Source organism: Pan paniscus, chromosome 2 (assembly GCF_029289425.2).
Source record: "Pan paniscus chromosome 2, NHGRI_mPanPan1-v2.0_pri, whole genome shotgun sequence".
NCBI lineage: Eukaryota > Metazoa > Chordata > Mammalia > Primates > Hominidae > Pan > Pan paniscus.
The window spans coordinates 25,678,213-25,698,928 of NC_085926.1; the positions used below are offsets into that span (position 1 = coordinate 25,678,213).

The 20,716-nt window shown below is 35.4% G+C and overlaps 1 protein-coding gene across 5 annotated transcripts in view; it reads right to left on the reverse strand.

The window, feature by feature from the left end:
- Positions 1-193: 193 nt before the first annotated feature.
- The window catches only part of NGLY1 (N-glycanase 1), a 64,218-nt gene continuing 43,695 nt past the window's right edge, over positions 194-20,716 (reverse strand). The window contains exons 5-12 of one of the 5 annotated variants that reach the window (XM_024928238.4): positions 20,480-20,702; positions 18,240-18,361; positions 16,902-17,047; positions 14,758-14,868; positions 13,229-13,393; positions 10,043-10,228; positions 933-1,110; positions 194-554 (exon numbers count right to left, since the gene is read on the reverse strand). In XM_024928238.4, coding sequence (XP_024784006.2) covers positions 379-554; positions 933-1,110; positions 10,043-10,228; positions 13,229-13,393; positions 14,758-14,868; positions 16,902-17,047; positions 18,240-18,361; positions 20,480-20,702 — 1,307 coding nt within the window. In that variant the 3' untranslated portion in view covers positions 194-378. Of the gene's footprint in view, positions 555-932; positions 3,129-10,042; positions 10,229-13,228; positions 13,394-14,757; positions 14,869-16,901; positions 17,048-17,206; positions 17,299-18,239; positions 18,362-20,479; positions 20,703-20,716 lie in introns of those variants that run through there. The other 4 variants (XM_034955991.3, XM_008951630.4, XM_034955992.2 and 1 more) reach the window with 4 other exon arrangements.

A 20,716-nucleotide genomic window follows, 5' to 3' on the forward strand; every position in this document is an offset into this window, starting at 1 on the left:
GAAGAAATGAATGGCTGATCAGAAAATGTCAAATTACTATCATAAGCCCAAGATTTTATCATAATCATGAATAGCATTTAATCATGAATATCATTATTTAACTTTTAAAACCATACTTACAGTTTTTAGATTAAAATCCCATATTGAGTCAACAAGACTTTACTCCAAATTATAGTCACATATGGAAGAAAGGTTTTAATTCAATATTTTATTATAGTCCACGTATAAAGATAATTTTCATGAGGGTTACATGATGGATAGCTAGCAAAAGAAATATGCTAGCACAGGGTGGTAACTGCCAACTAAGCATGCACTGAACCAACAGACTACTTGAGTAAGTCCTTGATTATTGCCAGCTTTTCTATAATGTTCAGGTTCTCAAAGGTCACTGAATTTTATAATTATCTCCAAACAATTTTCTTCATGGTCATTTAAGCTTTGTCTAAACAGCTGGGTGTGTTGCCAAGCGACATCACCATCTCCTCTGCTTAATTCTGCTTCCAAAATAACTTCAGTGGCACCAGAAAAATCAGCATAGGAGTGAAGACTGTTATCTGTTAGAGGGAAAAAAAAAATTAACATTTTGCTTTTGGTAATTTAAAGAGCACAGATCATTTTGAAATGTATTTTATATAGGCTGATGTATAAGTTAAAATAAACCCTTAAAAATAAATACAAATTATTCTTTATGGAAGAAATGCATCCTTTGAAACAAAGAAATGATTTTTTCCTTGCATTTGTATTTCACAACAGAAAACATCAGCCTTTCTGTTACAATGGGATCACACAGGTTTTATTAAATTTTTCTTTTTTTTTACTGAAATAGTATTAATAACTTAGGTACGAAAAAGAGCTACATCTCAAATAAGTACAATTGGTTTTCAGAGTGGTAAATACATATTTCGTGATTAATTCTCCAGGCAAATGCTTACCGCCTGTCAGTTCTACTCGTGCTGTATCAGATCGCAATTTCCATTCTATTGTTCCAGTCTGAAAAGTTTGACTACTTGTTCTAATAGAAATGCTATCTACTTTTAGGCCAACCGACCCACACTCAAACTTCCAGGAAATGTAAGCAAAAGATGATCCTTCCTTTCGGGCCAAATATACCTATAAGGAGTAGGGATGGGGAGAAAGGAACTGTCAGAAAAAATGAAATAGTATAGAAAACAAACTTAGTGAAGAATATTACTGTCATAGGGTAGTATGTACAAGTGGTTATTTAAAAACTAACTTTTCCCTGTTGAAAAGGTTCTTACTGCTAACATTTTTTTTGGCAATTTTTCCCATGGCATCTTTTACCCTAGAAGACAGGTATTATTTGAATGCAGATGTCCCCAAAAAGTGCAATTCTAAAGGACTGCATTCTAACCAAATTTTGGTAAATCATATTCTTTTATATTAAGAAGTTCAACTCTTTAAAACGAGTTTTATGACTAATCCTGCTGAAAATGAAGAATCCTTTTAAATGCAACTATTCTTTAATTTTTGTAAGTCTGGATTTTCATATACGCTTTCCTAGCGTGACATGGTATGCTATAGTCTCTAAATCGAGAAAATACCTGAGCCATTGCTAACTAATGGTTTAAAAGGTGATATCCATGCTCACTTCTCTAAATAGCATGCTCCCTGTTCCTTCATCAATGCCCTTTAGCACATTAAATGTATACTATTTAAGGCATCTAAGCCTACTGGCTGCTTCCAGCTCATCCCCTCTCATACTTTTATCTACACTCCTCAAAACATTGCCATGAAAACTGACATCCACAGCCTTGGTCTTTCACAGGTCACTCTATTCAACCATGCTCAAACTCTTAAGACTCTGACGCTTCAGTCGTTCATCCCTTACGTCTGAATTCCCACAAAATTCTATGTATTTGTTTGAAATAATTCTTGGAAAGAAACCCCTTCCTCACTAATACTGCACTTACTACAGTTTGGACTTTACACTTATCTTAATGCAATTGACTACTGTTGTACAATTCCAATTGTTCTGATTATATTTTTATTTTCAAGTGTATTATTTTAGACACAGGGTCTCCCTCTGTCGCCCAGGCTGGAATGCAGTGGTGCAATCATAGCTCACTGCAGCCTTGAATTCCTAGGTTCAAATGACCCTGTTGTCTCAGCCTCCAACTACCATGCCTGGCTAATTAAAAAAAATTTTTTAGAGGCAGGGTCTCACTATGTGCCCAGGCTGGTCTTGAACGCCTGCCTCAGTCTCCTGAGTTGCTGAGATTGTAGGTGTGAGCTACCGTGCCTGGCTCTGATCAGATTAATGTTTTAAAATCCCACTCTCTTTATGTCATCTGCCTGGTCTGAAATGTACAGCAAGTACTTGGTTCTTACATTAAGTCTAATCTATTAGCTTTAAAAATCCTCCACAGTTAGGCTGGGCACGGTGGCTCACACCTGTAATCCCAGCACTTTGGGAGGCTGAGGCAGGTGGATCACGAGGTCAGGAGATCAAGACCATCCTAATACAGTGAAACCTTGTCTCTACTAAAAATACAAAATATTAGCTGGGCGTGGTGGCAAGCGCCTGTAGTCCCAGCTACTCAGGAGGCTGAGGCAGGAGAATGGTGTGAACCCAGGGGGCGGAGCTTGCAGTGAGCCGAGACTGCGCCATTGCACTCCAGCCTGGGTGACAGAGCAAGACTCCATCTCAAAAAAAAAAAAAAGAAAAGAAAAGAAAAGAAAAAATCCTCCACAATTTCATCCCACCTTGAATTGCCAATGCTCCTTTTTATTTTTTTATACTATACTCCTTTATAGTGCCCATACTCTGACCTACCTTCATCAAATCATAAGCTCTCTGGGGGCAGTTTCTGGATTCATAAAAGCATTTAGTGCTGGGCACAGTCACTCACACTGGTAATCCCACCACTTTGGGAGGCTGAGGCAGTCGGATCACTTGAGGTTAGGTGTTCAAGACCAGCCTAGCCAACATGGTGGAACCCCGTCTCTACTAAAAATACCAAAATTAGCCGGGCATGTTAGTGCACACTTGTAATCCCAGCTATTCGGGAGGCTGATACATGAATATTGCTTGAACTAGGGAGGCGGAGGTTGCAATGAGCGGGATGGTGCCACTGCACTCCAGCCCGGGTGACACAGCGAGACTCTGTCTAAAAAAAAAATAAAAATAAAAACATTTAGTAAATATTAAGTATTAAAGATCTGTATACAAATATATATATATTCATGTTAGACTTGGATCTTTTTAGAAACATCTAACTCATACTCTAGCTCAGGGGCAAATAGTTGAAAGTACCATATAAAACACATCTGCCATGGAATATCCTGTTACATGTACTATTCTGTATTCTGGTCTTTACTCACATCAAGTAAAAAAATCAATCGCCAATAGTATTCTAATCACCATCTATTTGACAACCAACCTATAGCTATTTTTCTTCCAGGTTTGCCCATTAATTTAATCTGAAAATTTTTAGAATCAGTGAGTTAGAGATTATGTAACAACTGAACAATCACTCTCAAAGAAAATGTTCTTAAACTACTCAGAGTAGATATGTATAGCCAACTGTTATTTGTTGTTGACAAACCTAGATGTGGAACTGTCAATTGCTCCACTCAAGTTTGGACAACACCACTATAACATCCTCTGGTGTTCATATATGTTCCTACTGCATGCTCCTCTTACAGCTGCTTGTAAGGAGGATGTGGGACTCAGGACTCCACCAGTGTTCCCCGGGAGTCATTAGTTTCACCCATCCTAAACTATTAGGCATCTGGGTTACACACAGGTTAACTGCTCCTTTAAAGGAATGGCTAGCAAAGGGGGATATCTGGGAAAGAAGAGCCAAACAGAGAGGTTACTGGAAGAAAGGTGAATTAAAAGAACTAAAAGACTTAAGGAAAGTAATCTTAAGACATAAATATTAACAGATATACTCAAATTTATCTCTCAATATGCACTTCTATATCTTGTATATTTTCAGAGCTCACTAGATTCAAATGTCCCTCAAAAGAGTGGGTATAAAATATGATAGGCTGAAATTAGGTTAACTTCAAATCTAGCTTACTCCAATAACTGCCTTAATTATATTGTGTGGGTCTGGGTCAGAACTGTGGTTTTAACTGTTTAAGAGAAGGTTTATAGTAGCTGTTGAACATGCCTGACAGCATTTATTAAAGCCTTAAAATTTTCAGTCCTAAAGGCATCATCAGCTTTTAAGACTCTAGAAAGTTAAAGAATAAGATAGAGTTCATGATTTAATACTTAAATGTTTAAACATTCAAACATACTATGAGCAAAATAAAAAAGGTCTCTTATGTTAAAGAACAGTATATGGAGATAAAACACCCTATTTATACAGAAAATTCCTATCTTCTTTTTTTGCACAATATATTCTGTCAAAGACTCATTTTTAGAGGTGGTAGAAAGTTACCAAGAATATGTATACTCAGTTTAGTAAATTAAAATGTACCACAACAATAGAATTTATAAAAAACCTCCAACTCTGGTCCGATCTATGTATAATATGAACACAATCAGTAACTATAATTTATTTAAAAGGAAAAAAAAAAAGCAAACATTCACTTGTTTAGAGAAAAAAAATTTTTTTACAACTGTTGATTGTTCCTAACATCGTGAGTTATTTGATAGACATATTTTTGCCTGTTGGCTTTAAAAAAATTTTTTTTAAATTTATTGTGTGCATTCTGTAAGCTTGGTTTTGTAATCTGTAGGTCTCTAAAAGGTGAGTGTTGCTATCCTACTTCAGCAGGAGTGCTAGTAAAGTCAGAAATCATGGAGGTTTTCTCCTGTATTCTATATATACCACCCAACCCCTCCTCCCACCAGTGACCCATCCTTGCTCCTTGTTGATGTCTGTAAGCACATATGAGCATATACAACCTTTGCGTGAGAACAAGACCTGTGTGTCTACGGTTTAGGCATAAGCCATACTATTCACAATGTATAAAAATAGAACTTGTCTTTAGGTTGTGGCTGTAACCACTATTTTCAGGACTGAGAACAATTTGCATGTTGGCTTTATGTAACTAATATTCTACAGAAGATTTTGCTCAAAGATTTTTTGATTACTACATGTCAGGCTGCTATGGCTCCCTAGAGGTTCAGTTTGGACTATATTGTTTGAAGCTCTTCTTTAATACACTCTTAAAATTATTGTTCTACTTAGGCTGCTAAGATTCACTCAAGTTCAGTTCACCATACAGCAGGCACCCTGAAGTCCATCATTCCCACAGATACCCAGCAAAGCAGCTGTATTTCAAGGAATCTCAAATTGTTGCTGGTAAACCGGTACTTGCAATGAGTCTTGTTTTTGGTTATTCCATTTTATCTTGAAAATCAAACATGAATCCACTCGTACTTCCCACTGTAAATATTTCTGTGTATACTTCCAATTTATTCCATTTGTAGAATTTGGATAAGAATTTTTAAGATTTCCATGTATACTTCCAATTTACTCCATTTGTAATAGGAAACTTTCATGGTTTCCTATTACATAATTGCAAGGTAATCAAAGTCTCTGGGACCTGACAATTATTTACCTCTCTAGTCTCATTTCTCACTATTCTCCTCCATATTCTCTACTTCTCACTCTTTCCTGAATATACCAGATGTCTCTCACCTCAGTGCTTTTGAAGACACTATTTCTCATATCCCCAAACAACCTCCCCTTCCATATCCTGTCCTCATACTAAGAAACTCTCCCTCTTCCTCCTCTCCAAAAGACAACTCAGATATTACTTCTTCTGCAAGGCCTTCTCTGACTCAGTGTGATATTATGATATGTGCATATATATCTCCAGATTTTCATTCATGGTTCCTGGCTCATAACTCCCATAGCCTTTATTATTTCTAAGGCAGGCCATGGAAACTAAAAATATACTCTAATCTTCCCACAACTTGCTTTCTTGGAGCTGACCATAAATAATTTATCTGACCTACCTTGTCTGATTATGGGTCATAAAACCCCTATTTCAGAAAATGTCCTGTTCCATACCCTGGAGGTAGAAATGCTGCACAGAGAGACCAAGAAGAATCTGAACAGACAGGCTTTGCTGGGTTTTGTCAGGCTATTAGTATCAGATCACACCCTTTTTGTCCAATCATATTTCTACATTGTTGTCATGGTTATGAAAATCCAATGAAGTCTCCATAAAAGGCCTATCAGGACAGGGTTTGGAGAACTTCTGGAGAGCTGATCACATGGAGGTTCCTGGAGGGTGGCACACCCGGGGAGGGCAGAGGGGCTCCATGTGCCTTCCTATACCTTGCCCTGTGCATCTCTTCATCTGCATCCTTTGTAATATTCTTTATAATAAACCAGTAAACGTGTTTCCCTGAGTTCTATGAGTCACTCTAGCAAATTAACTGACTCCAAGGAGAGAGTCATAGGAACCTGATTGATAGCCAGTTGGTCAGAAGCACAGGTAAAACAAACTGGAGCTTGTGATTGGCATCTCAAGTGGGGAGGGGACAGTCTTGGGGACTAAGCCCTGAACATTTGGTATCTAATGTTATCTCCAGGAAGATCATGTTAGAATTGATTGGATTAGAGGTCACTCAGCTGGTTCTGCTGCAGAATTGCTTGCTTGCTTATTTGGGGGAACCCACCCCTCCACATACTTGGTCAGAGGTCTGAGTTGATTGTTGTAGAGAGAACAGAAAAAAAAAACAAAACAAAATACTTGTAGAGTGAACAAAACAAAACAAAATACTTGGAGTATGAGGTTTTTTTCACTCAGATTCAGGGTGTTAGTGGCTCTTGTTTCTGTCTTCTTTCTCTCAGTATCATAAACAAACACATACTCTTCTACCATTTACCCCCATTAATCTAAACAGTTGACCCACATGTCTTTCACTTTACCAGCTGATACGCACCTTGAGGCTTGCCTCTTAATTCACCATTACATCTGACTGCCAAGCACAATATTTGACAACGTGCGTATCTGCTGAGTGCTGAATGAATTCTTGACATAATGCCATGCACCCGCCCCCTCACCCCGCCAAAATGCTAAAATGACTGTAGTGACAAAGAGAGGGATAAAACTCATCAAAACCAAAAAGTATCTAAGACCATCCAAAGGACACTCAACAAAGTGAGGTTCTTACAGTGCTCTACATAGCCCTAGGGTGATGCAGAATTTATGCCACGTACATTTTTACATTCACCAATCTTTACTAAACACTTACTATGTATCGGGTACTATGCCAGATATATGAATACTGAGAGTACAAAAGTGAGTAGAAAAAGACAAGGTCTCTCCCTAAGAATTGTTTACAATCTAATGTAAACATTATTAGAGAAAGAGACAAATAATTTATTTTCATTTCTATTTGTTGAATACATGTCATGAAAGAGAGGTATATGGTACAATGAATCTATAAAGAGGGAAATGGATTCAATTTGCTGGGACCTGACGGAGTGAGGCTTGGGTTAAGAATAAATTAATCAAAAAAGGGAAGTATAGGAGGTTCTGTGAAGAAGGGAGAAGGGACAATATATCTGCAATGCAGAGAGCAAGGGGTAGCACAGTGCAAGGCAAAGCCAGAGAAGAAGGCAAGGACCAGATTTGGAAAAGACGTGGAGCTATGTCTTACTCTAAGAGCACTCAGTTAAGGATTAAGTTTTTGTAAATGTTTCTTTAGCGAGAGCATGGATCACAGCTTTGAAAGGATTAGGACAGATGGAGATTAGTTAGGAAGCTATTAATACTGCTTTTATCAAGGTGTTATCACTTGCCTCCCAAAAATCGTACTGGTCTTCTTGATTTAGTTTTTATATTCTTTTCAATTCAGACATTACTGAACAATGTTATTTGCTAAATAGCAAATTTTAATCTTTGTGCTCCTGGGAGGATACCTCTTTGAGAGGTAAAGAATCTGTTCTAAAACTCTGAAAGCAGGCTGCATGTGATCTGTCATGATACCTGGTTGGAGATTACTGAGAAAAAGTGTGGTGAGAAATAGGTTTACTATTCAACAGAGCTAGAAAATCCCTAATTGGGGGCATGCTAGTACAGAACCAGAAATACTGATTTAGATGGAATACTCAAGTTATAATGACAATTGTTACTTCCGAGTTATCACTCTCTACAAGTAAAGATTCTAGTATTTTTCTTCATTTGATACTAAATACATGTAGCTAGAAAGAAATTCACTCAACTTAAAAAAAATGGTACCCTTCATAAAAGTATATCAAGGCATAAGCTTTACTTGAATAGGGGTGTGTTTTCTATTTAATGGCCTTTGTCTATCATTTACATTATTTAAATCTTTCTCACACTATAGCCCCTCTCTGGCTAAAATGTTCTATTTGGAGATCTTGAAACACGCCACGTACTCCATGCCTTTTTTTTTGTTTCCTTGCCTGATGAACACCTACTCAACCTCCAGTGTCCAGCTCAAATGTCGTCTGCTCAGTGGAGCTTTGCCCAACTCCTACAGCCAAAGCTAATTACTCCCACCTCACTGTTTCCATAGCAATGTGTTGATATCCTTATTATAGCACTCTGCATCATGGTTAAGATGGCGGTTTATGCTTTGGCTTCCCCTTTTAGATCGTGAGGTCAGGAATCATCTTTTTGTTCACGTAGCTGAGAATAATGCCTGGCACAACAGTACAAGTTTGCTGATGAACAAATGAGTGTATAAGACAAAGAAGACATACTCCATACAGTAGTTCTGTTTCTTGGCATATCACATCTTCTGTAACACATCACTATTTTCCCCATCATTACTACTTTACTAACATTGCTGGTTAGGAGGAAACACATGATTTTTCTCCATTTTAGCAAGTATAGACTAGTCATTCGATAAAAAACCCTTTTATTCTATCTTGCTTTCTGTTCAGAGAAATTCTTAGGCTAAGGATACTCTTCTAGAAGATGTTCATCCTCTCTCATCAACTGTACAACTAATTACAGATATCTTGAAATTTTAAATTTTATCTCTATTTTTATGCATTTCTTTAGCTAAAGAAGAAAATTCCAAAATTTAGAATAATCCTGTAAGTTATTAATACAAAAATACCTCAACTTTTTTAGTATTAGACAATGTGATATAAATGGAGTATTTCTATGTTTAAGCAGCAAGATAAGTTTTTGAACAAAAACTTACGATTGAAAAAGAGAAAAGCAGAGACCTTATCTCTGTATGTTTTTGGTAATTTGATTAATGCCTAGTACAGTGATAGCATGTAACAGATGCTCATAAACACTAGCAGCTGTTTATATGTGACTCACTTTTTTAATCTATCCAATATATTTTACAAGTGAACAAGTTCCCACTCAAGTATCTTGGTAAATTAACTTTAAAAGCTTCCTATAAGTTAATTAATTCCTATGAAAATCTATCAATAATATGATCAGATCTACTGAGGTCATGTGAATAGCTTTAAGTTTATTTTGGTGTGTTTCTAAGGAGCAGGCAGTTTTAAAGCAAAGCCTCTTATTTGTTACTGATAGCATGTGACGATAATATGCAACTTGGTATAAATGAACTGCTATATTCCTAACCTCTACTTAATTATTTTTTTAAGATACAGAGAAGAAATAACCAATATTGCTGCTCAATCATCCACATTCTTTGAAGTGAATGCCTGTTAGATGTTTAGCTTTCTGAAACTTTGAACTAAATCTATTATACTCCCTAAATAGCCTGTATTTAATGGGCAATCAATACACATCTGTGAAGGAATTAATTCACAATATATGTATATATACAGTATCAAATAGAATATATATGTATATATGTTCATGCAAAAATCAGTCATATGGATTGATCATACATTTGATTATTTTTCCCCATGAAAGAATTAAATTCATCCTCTTTGATGAAAACAGATACTTCCTTGATATAAATGCAAGAATTTCTAGTGGACTTTTGATTACATATTGGGGACAAATTTTCTTTTCCAGGTTATAGGATTACTGAAAATAAGTTTGATATATCAGTTTTCATATTTTACACAACTGAAAAATGAAGCCAATCTATATTTGTTTAAACAATGACAAAAGTTTTAAATGGTTTTATGCATTAAGTTACCATGTGCCAGTCTGTTTCAACTTTTCTGAATATAGATTCCATTTTCCACACACCATTCTCCCATCCAGAAATGGTTTGATTGTTATTTGAAACTCGAACATAACGATCTTTCACAATATTGTAACAAAGGTGGAGCTGTTTAGAAATCTTCTCATTTTCACAGGGAATAAACGAGGTTTCTTTTCTCTTAAAAAGAAAGCAGAATTAGTTTTTCAACATTATGAAAGATGTAAAAAAGAAAAAAGAGAAATTACTAAGCAGAGTGGTAAGAGAATCCTTCAAAATTGAAAAGAAAAAATTAGTGCCATTGGAAAATTTGGAAATTATTTTATAAATTAAATATAATCAGTATGATGTTATTATAACTCTAAACATTACTAGAGAGAAAAACAAGAAGTATGAGCTCTGACTTATATTTTTGTGATTTTGCATTCAATGAATTCATTAATTTTTATTCTTTTCTACCACCACCACTATCCCCCTACTTGGACTTCTACAATTGTCTCCTGAAGCTGACTCCCAGCTTTCAACTCTTACCTCTCCTATCCATGCTCCACATAGCAATGAAAATGATTTTTGAAAAAATGTAAACTAGGATATGTCACTTTCCTGCTTAACTCACTTCAGTGACTTAAACTCCAAGCTCTTTACCACGGCTACCAGGGCCTTATGTGATGGTTCACCCTGCTTGCTTCTCCAACCAGATCTTCTGTTACTCTTCCCTTTCATTTCTACACTCACATCACATTACTTTTCCTTTAGTTCCTCAAAAAGGTCCAGCTCATTTTGCCTCACAGCTTTGACACATGCTGCTTCCTGTGTCTAGGATGCTGTTCTTTCTACTCTCCACATACTTGATTCTTTCTCATCCTGAGTCCTCAACCATTTCCTCAGTGTCCTTTCCTAATTCACTAAGCTAGGAGAGCAGCTGAAAGGTATAGCATGAAACAGTCTTCTGCATGTGTAAAATTATTACAAAAGCTTGTATTTTAACCTTAAAATCCCAGGCAATCTTTGCATTCTAGTCCAAAATAACATTAATATTTTATAAAATATTTTAATTCTAAGATTAAAATAAAACTTTTCTTTCTGGAAATGATAGTACCAATGTTCCTTCTGTTTCCAATTGATTGCAAGATTAATTCCAAAAGTATTTAGGATTAATGTTTTTCTATTTACTTTTAAAACAAACATCCATTTCTAAAGGAAAAAATGATTTCTTTTTAAATCCATGGCCCTAAAATGGTCTCCAGCAATTAAGAAACTTAAAAAAAATTTCAAAAGGGAAAACAATGTGGTATGCAACCCAATTCATATTTTTAAAGTTAATCAACTTCCATGCCATGCAAGAGGTAGCACACCCATGCATAAAAAGAAATGAAGACCTAAATAATATCCATGTTTTAAATTGAACACAGCTGCGAATTAAATTAGCTCTTTTTAACTGGCTGTATTTAGATTTATACTTGTAACACACTGCATTGGCAGTGATTTAAATTATTTGTTGAATTTGGATCTTGTAATCCTATGGCTGAACCAACACTTTTAACTGCCTGCTACAGACGATGGGATAAATTAAAAAGCAAACATAAAATTTATTAGTGATAATTCACTCCTTTAAAACATATTCTGTTACTAGAGAAATGAACTGTAACAATGGCAAATTTATAAAAAGTAGATAAATACAACTTCAATTTGTTTGGAACTGCTTGATACTGATACTGTGATGAGTTATTTTTCTTTCAAGCGTTTTTCATTGCAAATTTCCTAAACATTTTATTAAATGCTCTCCAGTGACTCAACTTTAGCTCCCTAAGGGCAAAGGACAGTCTATTATACTGTCCTAATGCCTGTTACAAAGCCTAGCACACTGTTTTTTACCTAGTCCCTTAACTTTAGGACCTACCTATGGAAATTATATTTCCATTGTTATTTAATTTTGGAAGATTAATCATGTGGTATCTTAAAATAAATTTTAATGTAACAGTAATCATGCCACCAGCAATTTCTAGCCAATATCAGATACATGCAAGCATATACCAAGAAATAAACACTTTCATCAGCTGAATTCCCCAAATTCTGTATTTTCTCCACTCCATAAAGTTTTCATCTGGAGAGGAAAAAAGTAACAGCATTCTTTTAAATGCATTAGAATCTCATTTTAAAAGACCTAAATAAGCACTTCACAAAAGAGAATGAGAATATCCAAAAGTTTAAAGAACAGGCATTCAACATAATTAGTCATCACCAAAATGCAAATTAAAATCACGATACTACTATACGCCACCAGAACTGCTAAAATGAAAAGATAGACAATACCAAGTGTACACAAAGATGTCGAAAAATTTCATATACTGCTGGTGAGAGTATAAGCTGGCATAACCATTTTGAAAAACTGTTTGGCAATATGTACTAAAGCTGAATATACTCATACTCTATTACCTAGCAATTCCACTCCTAGGTATACATCCAACAAAATGCCTAAACGTATTCACTGAAAACGTGAATATAAATGTTCAGAGCAGCACCATTTATATCAGCCAAAACTAGAAATAACCCAAATAGCCATCAACAGTGAAAAATTACATTCATACAATAAATTATACAGCAATGAGAACATACCATACATGTTGCAACATGTATCTCACTGACACAAAGTTGCACAAAACAAGCTATATACAAAACAGTACGTGCTATATGATTCCATTTTATAAAGCACAGTAACAGGCAAAACTAATATATGATGTTAGAAGCCAGAATAATGATTACTTTAGAGGGTGTAAGGCAGTGGGGAAAGAAACTCACGCTTGTTTCTACGGTTCCAGTGATCTATTTCTTATTCTGGTTGGCGATTACATGGGTGTTAAATTTGTAAACATTCATTAAGCTGTACATTTATAATTTGTGCATTTTCCTGTATATTCTTCAGTAAAAGTTACACTGCACTAAAAATTTACATAAGGTAAAAAAAATTTTAAGTCCCATTTTAAAAATGCTTTGCTAACTCTTACACTATAATGCTATGTAAATCAATTACTGGTTCTCTTCAAATGTTTGCATTTTAAAATAATTACTCTCAAGTTAACTGAAAGGTCATAGTCAATGCAGTTGGAGGATAGTATAGGAAGAGCATAGTATAGGAAGCAGGAAAGTAAAAGGATCATCATGCTAGAATGAATTAAATACCTGTAGACCCATTTCACCTCGGGCTACTCTCCAAGCCACTGACCCAGATATTCTTCCCCCAAGTTCTCCAGGTTTAGGGGTTTTGGGAGATATAAATTCAACAAGCTCCACAATTATCCTCTGGAGAAGTTCTTTCCTTCTGTTTTCTGACAAAAACAGTTGCCTCTGTAATTCATGTTTTTTAAAAAAGTTGTTAAGATTAGGGGAATGTATAGGTCCATCTCTAAGCAAGAATATACTTAAAACACTTGCATTTTAAGAGGTCTTGAAACAAGTACTGAATTTTATTTTCAAACATATATTATTCAGCAAATAAAAAGGACACTGTGGAAAACTTAAATAATTTTATAAATTTTATGTTGGGAAATCATTTAACACCTATTTCCAACTCTCTATGAGCTCTACTGTCCTAGATTTATTTATAATGAAGGTAGCAACTTCTGTTTCTGGATATGATAGACTGGCTTGTGTCAGAATGTCTTACTGAGAAAAGCTAGAAAAGCTAGTGGAAACACACACACAGAACACTCACATATAAACACCTGTTTGAGTGCAACAGAAAGCTGTAAAGGCAGCCAGAACTTCAGAAGTCAAGATTCCAAGAGAAGAAAAGAATTGAGGTGAAGGGCACATACTGCACCTCTTTTCCCTTCCAGTCATTTGTCAATTATTAAGTGGCATGAGAAGAGGCTGAGAAGCCTTTAGTCTAAAGTGCTGGAAATCAAAGCAGAATTTTTAGCAGAATCACAGTGCTGGGGTAAAAATAAACTGAGGGTCAGAGTGTTCTAATGCAAAGGGATATAGCAAATAATCCAGGTTTTCAGGTAGAGATCTCTGAAGGGCTACACATTAGGAGTAAGTGCAGATTCAAAATAGACTGAAACCTCACCTGGAATCATTGTCACTGATTGGATTAATGTGCTCTGCCCTGTTCTAACTGCCTGCTACAGCAAAATTCACTGCTTATTTTTTAATTTATGAAAAAAACCCACATGTATAGAGTTAAAAATTTCAATACTATCAAAGGGGTATAAAATAAAAATTGAACCTTTCATCTTGGAACTCCAGTTCCTCTTCTCAGAAGTAGTCATTGTTAATAACTTCCTGTGCCTTGCTTCAGAAATTTCCTCACATGGACGTGCGTGCGTGTGTGTGTGTGTGTGTGTGTGTGTATGTATGTACATACATAATACATAAATATGAGTCTGTGTCATATCCAAGGCACAGTTACACTGATAAATAAGACAACACACTTTTTGTCAGGTACTACCAATATTGAAATTGTTTCATAGAACTTTGAGATGAGACAGTTTAATCCAAAATAACTCATAATATTTAAAATGAGTCCTCAAAATTTTCAATGAACAAAAAGAATATTTTTATTCTTTAATATTCAAAAAGAATATTAAAATATTCTTGCTTATAAAACAATGCTACTACTTTAAGAATTTCAATAGGCTAATAAATGGCTATTCTCGATTACATAAAAAATGTCAACTGTTCTTTCAAAAAAGATAGCCACCCCATACCTGCTTATTAAGTCCATTAATAGTGTCTCGAAGTAATGCTTCTTTAACCTTAGTTCTTCTGGCAATCACCTCTTCATGTTTGCAGGAATATCGCCAAGTGACATCAACTATCTGAAACAAATAACAGAATACAAATACTTAACAAGATTACAACCATCAACCTTTATTTACTAAATACCTAGAATGTATGTAATTTTTAAATGCATTTTTTTGGAGACGAAGTCTCGCTCTGTTGTCCAGGCTAGAGTGCAGTGGCGTGATCTCAGCTCACTGCAGTCTCACTTCCCAGGGTCAAGAGATTCTCGTTTCTCAGCCTCCTGAGTAGCTGGGACTACAGGCATGCACCATCACGCCTGGCTGATTTTTGTATTGTTTTAAGTAGAGACGGGGTTTCACCATGTTGGCTAGGCTGGTCTCGAACTCCTGACCTCAGGTGATCCACCCACCTTGGCCTCCCAAAGTGCTGGGATTATAAGCATGAGCCACCACGCCCAGCCTTAAATGCAATTTTTAGAATACTATCCTTTGTTTAAAATTTAAAAGTCATGGGGCCTGGTGCAGTGGCTCATGCCTGTAATCTCAGCACTTTGGGAGGCTGAGGTGAGCAGATCACCTGAGGTCAGGAGTTGGAGCCCAGCCTGGCCAATACGGTGAAACCCCGTCTCTACTAAAAAAAACAAAAAAACAAAAAAAATTAGCCAGATGTGGTGGCATGTGCTTGTAATCCCAGTTACTCAGGAGGCTGAGGCAGGAGAATCGCTTGAACCTGGGAGGCAGAGGTTGCAGTGAGCCGGGATCATGCAACTGCACTCCAGCCTGGGCAAGAGGGTGAGACTGTCTCAAAAAATTAAAATAAAATAAAATAAAATAAAACTTAAAAGCCTATAAAATAAACGGAAGAGAATACGTCACTTATTCATTCCTAAACAGTTGACAGTTTAACCAGAAATGCTATGATAAAAAAGTGAAAATTTCAAAACATTACCTTTTTAAAATTTATCTGCAAAGCTGATTCCACAAAATTCAACAAATAAAAATTTTATCCATTTTTATTGTATTAGATTTATATTACAGAACTGATTTTTGATACAAGTGGAAAGACAATTCAATGGAGAAAAAATAATCTTTTCAATAAATGGTGCTAGAACAATTCATTATCCATATGTAAAAAAAACTTCATACACCTTGGATCATATAAAAAAATTAACTCAAAATGGATTGCAGACATAAGCGTAAAACCAAAAATATAAAACTTTTAAAACAAAACATAGGAGAAAATCATTGTGACCAAGGGCTAGGCAAAATTTCTTAAATATAACATCAAAAAGCACAATCCATAAAACAACAAATTGGTAAACTGAACACCAGTTTCTTCTCTTCAAAAGTCATTAAGAGCATAAAAAGACAAACTACAGATAGGGAGAAAAATCTTTGCAAAGCACATATCTGATAATGGACTTATATAAGAATATATAAAGAACTCTCAAAACCCAACAGTAAGAAAACACAATACCCAATTAAAAAAAAATAAGCAAAGGGGACATATGGATGGTAAGCAAACACATAAAAAGATGCTCAGTATTATTTGTCATTAGGGAAGTGCAAATAAAAACCATAATGAAATGCCACTACACACCTATTAAAGGGGATAAAATTAAAAAGTCAGATCATACTAAATGTTAGCAAGGACATGGAGAAACTGGAAACTTACATACTGCTTGCGAAAATGTAAAATGGCACAACCACGTTGGAAAATAGTTTAGCGGTTTCTTAAAAAGTTGTATGTATATCTACCATATAATGCAGCCATTCTACTCCTAGGCATTAAGCAAAGAGAAAAGGCAGCATATGCCCATATAAAGACTTGTGTGCCTGAGTGTTCATGGCAGCTTAATTTGAAATTGTGAAAAAAACTGGGAACTACCCAAATAGCCATCAACAGGTGAAATGGTAAACTATGGCACATCCATACAATGAATACTGATTTGCAGTGATGATTTCAGTGTATACAAATAAAAGTTATCAAACTGTACAATTTAAATATATGCAGGTTATTGTATGTTAATTATACATTCATAAAACTGTCAAAAAAGAAAAAAATATGTTTTACTTTTGGAAAAAAGTTTTTTTCTTTTATGCCCTACCTCATCTTTTGAAAATGCTATGACATAGGAAAGCTTCTTGCCCCATCCTATTTCATAAAGGAGTGGCTTGTCACAGACATCTTCACATGCATCACAGTGCAGCCACCGCTGCTGAGAAGGAGAATAGACTTCTGTCCAGACATGGTCTACTCAAGTAAGAGAAAAGAGAGCAATGGAAAAAAGACAATGAAATCAGAATGACTTCCAATAACTATACACAAACTCCTAAGAATCATAAAGTAATGCATAATATTCTGAATTTCAGTTAATAAGTGCATTTTGTGGCACACAGGATTTTAGAATACCTGTATTAATTTCTGTCTCTTTGAAATCCTTAAAAATGTTTTTCCAATCTCCTTTAACGTGGTCAGTTTTAGGCTTAATGTGCGCTGTAACTCTTAAGAAGGTAGACATATTAAAGAGCAGCATAAAAAATATCATCCTGAGTTTACCATCATGAAGGAGTTAATGCCACTTTTGAAACTACAGTCTCTCTCTCTGGACTTTAAGGCCCAGAACCAGCAGGAAGTCTAATAGAATCTCTGATCAATACATGCTTTATATTTGATTTTAAGAGAACACTAACTATTAATGGAAGGTTTCATTTAATTCTTTAGAAAATGGAAACACAAGGAAAACAACTTTTTAACATGTAGACCACACAAGTCATTTCTAAATAGGGACAATGCAAATATCACATGACTTTTATTATTTCTGTATACTGTGCTTTAAGTTTATAGTTTACTACATTTTTTACAGTAATCCCTATAGCAATGAAGATTTCTATGGTACATTATTACATGTTTTTATCCATATATAAACAGCATCACTATAAATGCCACGGTAAATTGCTAATAAAAGAAATAAGACCTAGTGTTTGATAGATCAATAGGGTGTTTACAGTTTACAATAATCTACTGCATATTTCATAATAGCTAGAAGAGAGTAATTCAAATGTTTCCAGCATAAAGACAAATATTTAAGATCTCAGATACCCCAATAATACTGATTTGCTCTGTAGAATTTATATAAATGCATTAAATTATTACAAGTATCCCCCAAATATGTACATCTATTATGCATCAATAAAAAAATAAAGGGGAAAAAAAGGAATATTTATAGTGCAAAGCACCAGGCCCAGTGCTAGGTGTTTTACAAAACTCTTGTGATCCCTTCAAAAAACCTGGAAGGTTGGTATTATTACTGTTTTACACAAGGCAAATGGAAGGTCAGACTGACAAGGCCAAAAAGTAACAGAGAATCATGGGCTCAGAATGTAAACCCAAACCTGCAAGCCTGCAAAGCCCTACTACCCTCTGCTCATTCCACATTCTGTACCTGTGTAATCCCAAACATAGCGAGCTTCAAACCCTACAGCTCGGCAGCACAGTGTAAAACAATTGGCCCACTCGCCACACCGTCCACATCTTGTTTCCAAAAGTTTCTCAGGGTTATTATATCTGGTTTAAAAAGAAAAAAAAACTTAATTATCAAAATCAAGATTTTTAAGAGAATTTACATTACCTCTATGCTAAACAGAAATGTTTAATTTTTTTTTTTTTTTTTGAGACGGAGTCTCGCTCTGTCACCCAGGCTGGAGTGCAGTGGTGCAATCTCGGCTCACTGCAACCTCCGCCTCCCAGGTTCAAGTGATTCTCCTGCCTCAGCCTCCAGAGTATCTGGGACTACAGGTGCATGCCACCAGGTCTGGCTAATTTTGTGTGTATTTTCAGTAGAGACGGGGTTTCACCATGTTAGCCAGGATGGTCTCGATCTCCTGACCTCGTGATCCGCCCGCCTCAGCCTCCCAAAGTGCTGAGATTACAGGTGTGAGCCACTGCGCCCGGCCTTTAATTTGTTTTTAAATATTTATTTAGAAATCTAGAATATATGAAGCACAATGTTAGAACATTTGGTGAAAAATAATTAAACAGTAGTACTGCTTTCAAGGTGTTCACAATCCTGAGGAAAGGAATGAACACAAATAATTTAAATATATGGCAGAATGTGATCAAACAATACAGCAGGTCAGATTAGTGATCAAACAATACAACAGGTCAGAAAGTGGCTGGTGAGGAGAGCTTTTATTTGATCTGTGTTTTGAATAATGTAAGATTTGGAGAAGCAAATTCTCTAGGCAATTTGCCTAAAGCATTAGCACTAAAGTGGTATAACTAGCTCACTGTATTTAAAAGGTAAACAACTTTAACAAATTACTCAACAAAAATTTTAGCTTAGTTTAATTCAATTTTATCTAAAATATTATCTTTCTTTCTAATAATCATTTTGATTAAAATTTTACTCTTTTGAAGTATTTAAAGGTGCCTGCTAATTTGGAAGTAGTTTTTTGGGATCTATTTGTAACATTCTTTTCAGAAGTTACTCCAATTATAAAATTACCAGACAATTCGAGAACATTAAATTTTGCATTTTGTGTTGAGATGGGTTTTGAACCGAAACAGCTGAGCAGGAAAAGTGCTGCAGCTGAGCAGAGAGGTCAGCCACGTGCTTTGGAAGGAAAGGAAACAGTGGTATAAATGAATGGGCTCTGCGATGACAAGTCTGTTAAGCAAATGCTTAACCAAGCATTTCTTAAGCTAAATAAATGAATTTATAACTTAGGTAATTAAATTTTTTTTTTTTTTTGAGACAAAGTCTCACTCTGTCGCCCAGGCTGGAGCACAGTGGCACAATCTTGGATCACTGCAACCTCTGCCTCCCAGGTTCAAGCAATCCTCCTGCCTCAGCCTCCCCATATAGAGAAGAGCTAGAGGTTAAAACAAGCACATGATAAGAAACTATGTCCTAAGCTAAAAAAAATTAGATATTTTTAAAACGTGGTATCTTTTCTTGACTGATAATACAACCAGACTTTATAAACATTGCCAAGTCAGAAAATCTGAAAACAGGCTTATAAATTAAAGAATGGAAATTAATTTAAAATTTAAAATGTCCTTAGTTTAAAATTTAGAGATATGAGGAGTAGGTTAGGTTGGGCAGGGGAAGCACCTAACTAAAACAAACTTCTGCTAATAAGACTGATAATAATAATGCTGATTATTGTGAGAGTGAATACAATTATGTGTTTAAAATAATCATCCGATGATAATATGGAAGGTAAAAGTATACCTCAGCATTATTATAAGTATTGTTAGCTATCAGACAGTTAAAAATTAGGAATTAAAAAAGAGTAATACAAGATTTATAGCATTAAACATGTTATGACTATACTCAAGTTATACTTTAGAACAAGAGTCAACAAATTTCCTATAAAAGACAGATGGTGAATATTTCAGACTTTGTGGGTCATATCATTTCTGTCACCATTATTCAACTCTGCTTGTTGCAGCATAAAAACAGACCATAAGCAAATAAATCAGCATGGTTATGTTCTAGTAAAACTTTACTTACAAAAACAGGATGTCGGCTGGATTTAGCCTGCCAGCCACGGTTTGCTCACCTGTGTTTTAGAGGAATATATTTCTGATAATTAAATATTAAAAAGTTCATTTAGTAAAAACTCTCTTCTAACTATTTCATTAAGAGATTATTCTGACTTTACCATCCAGGGCACCCACCTTGGGAATCGATTGCTGAACTGGCAGGCATCACAGTAATGATCTTCCACTTCCTTTGCACCCCACTTCAGCTCATCATCACTGGGCAGTAATGATCTATCTCTAGACCTAGTCTGTCCACCACATTTGCTGCACAAAACGTTATTCACCCAGTGAAAAAATTCTTCCTTAAACCAGTGCAAAAGCTCCAGCAAAAGAAAATCCTCATCACTTATATTGATACCTGAGAAATTAAGG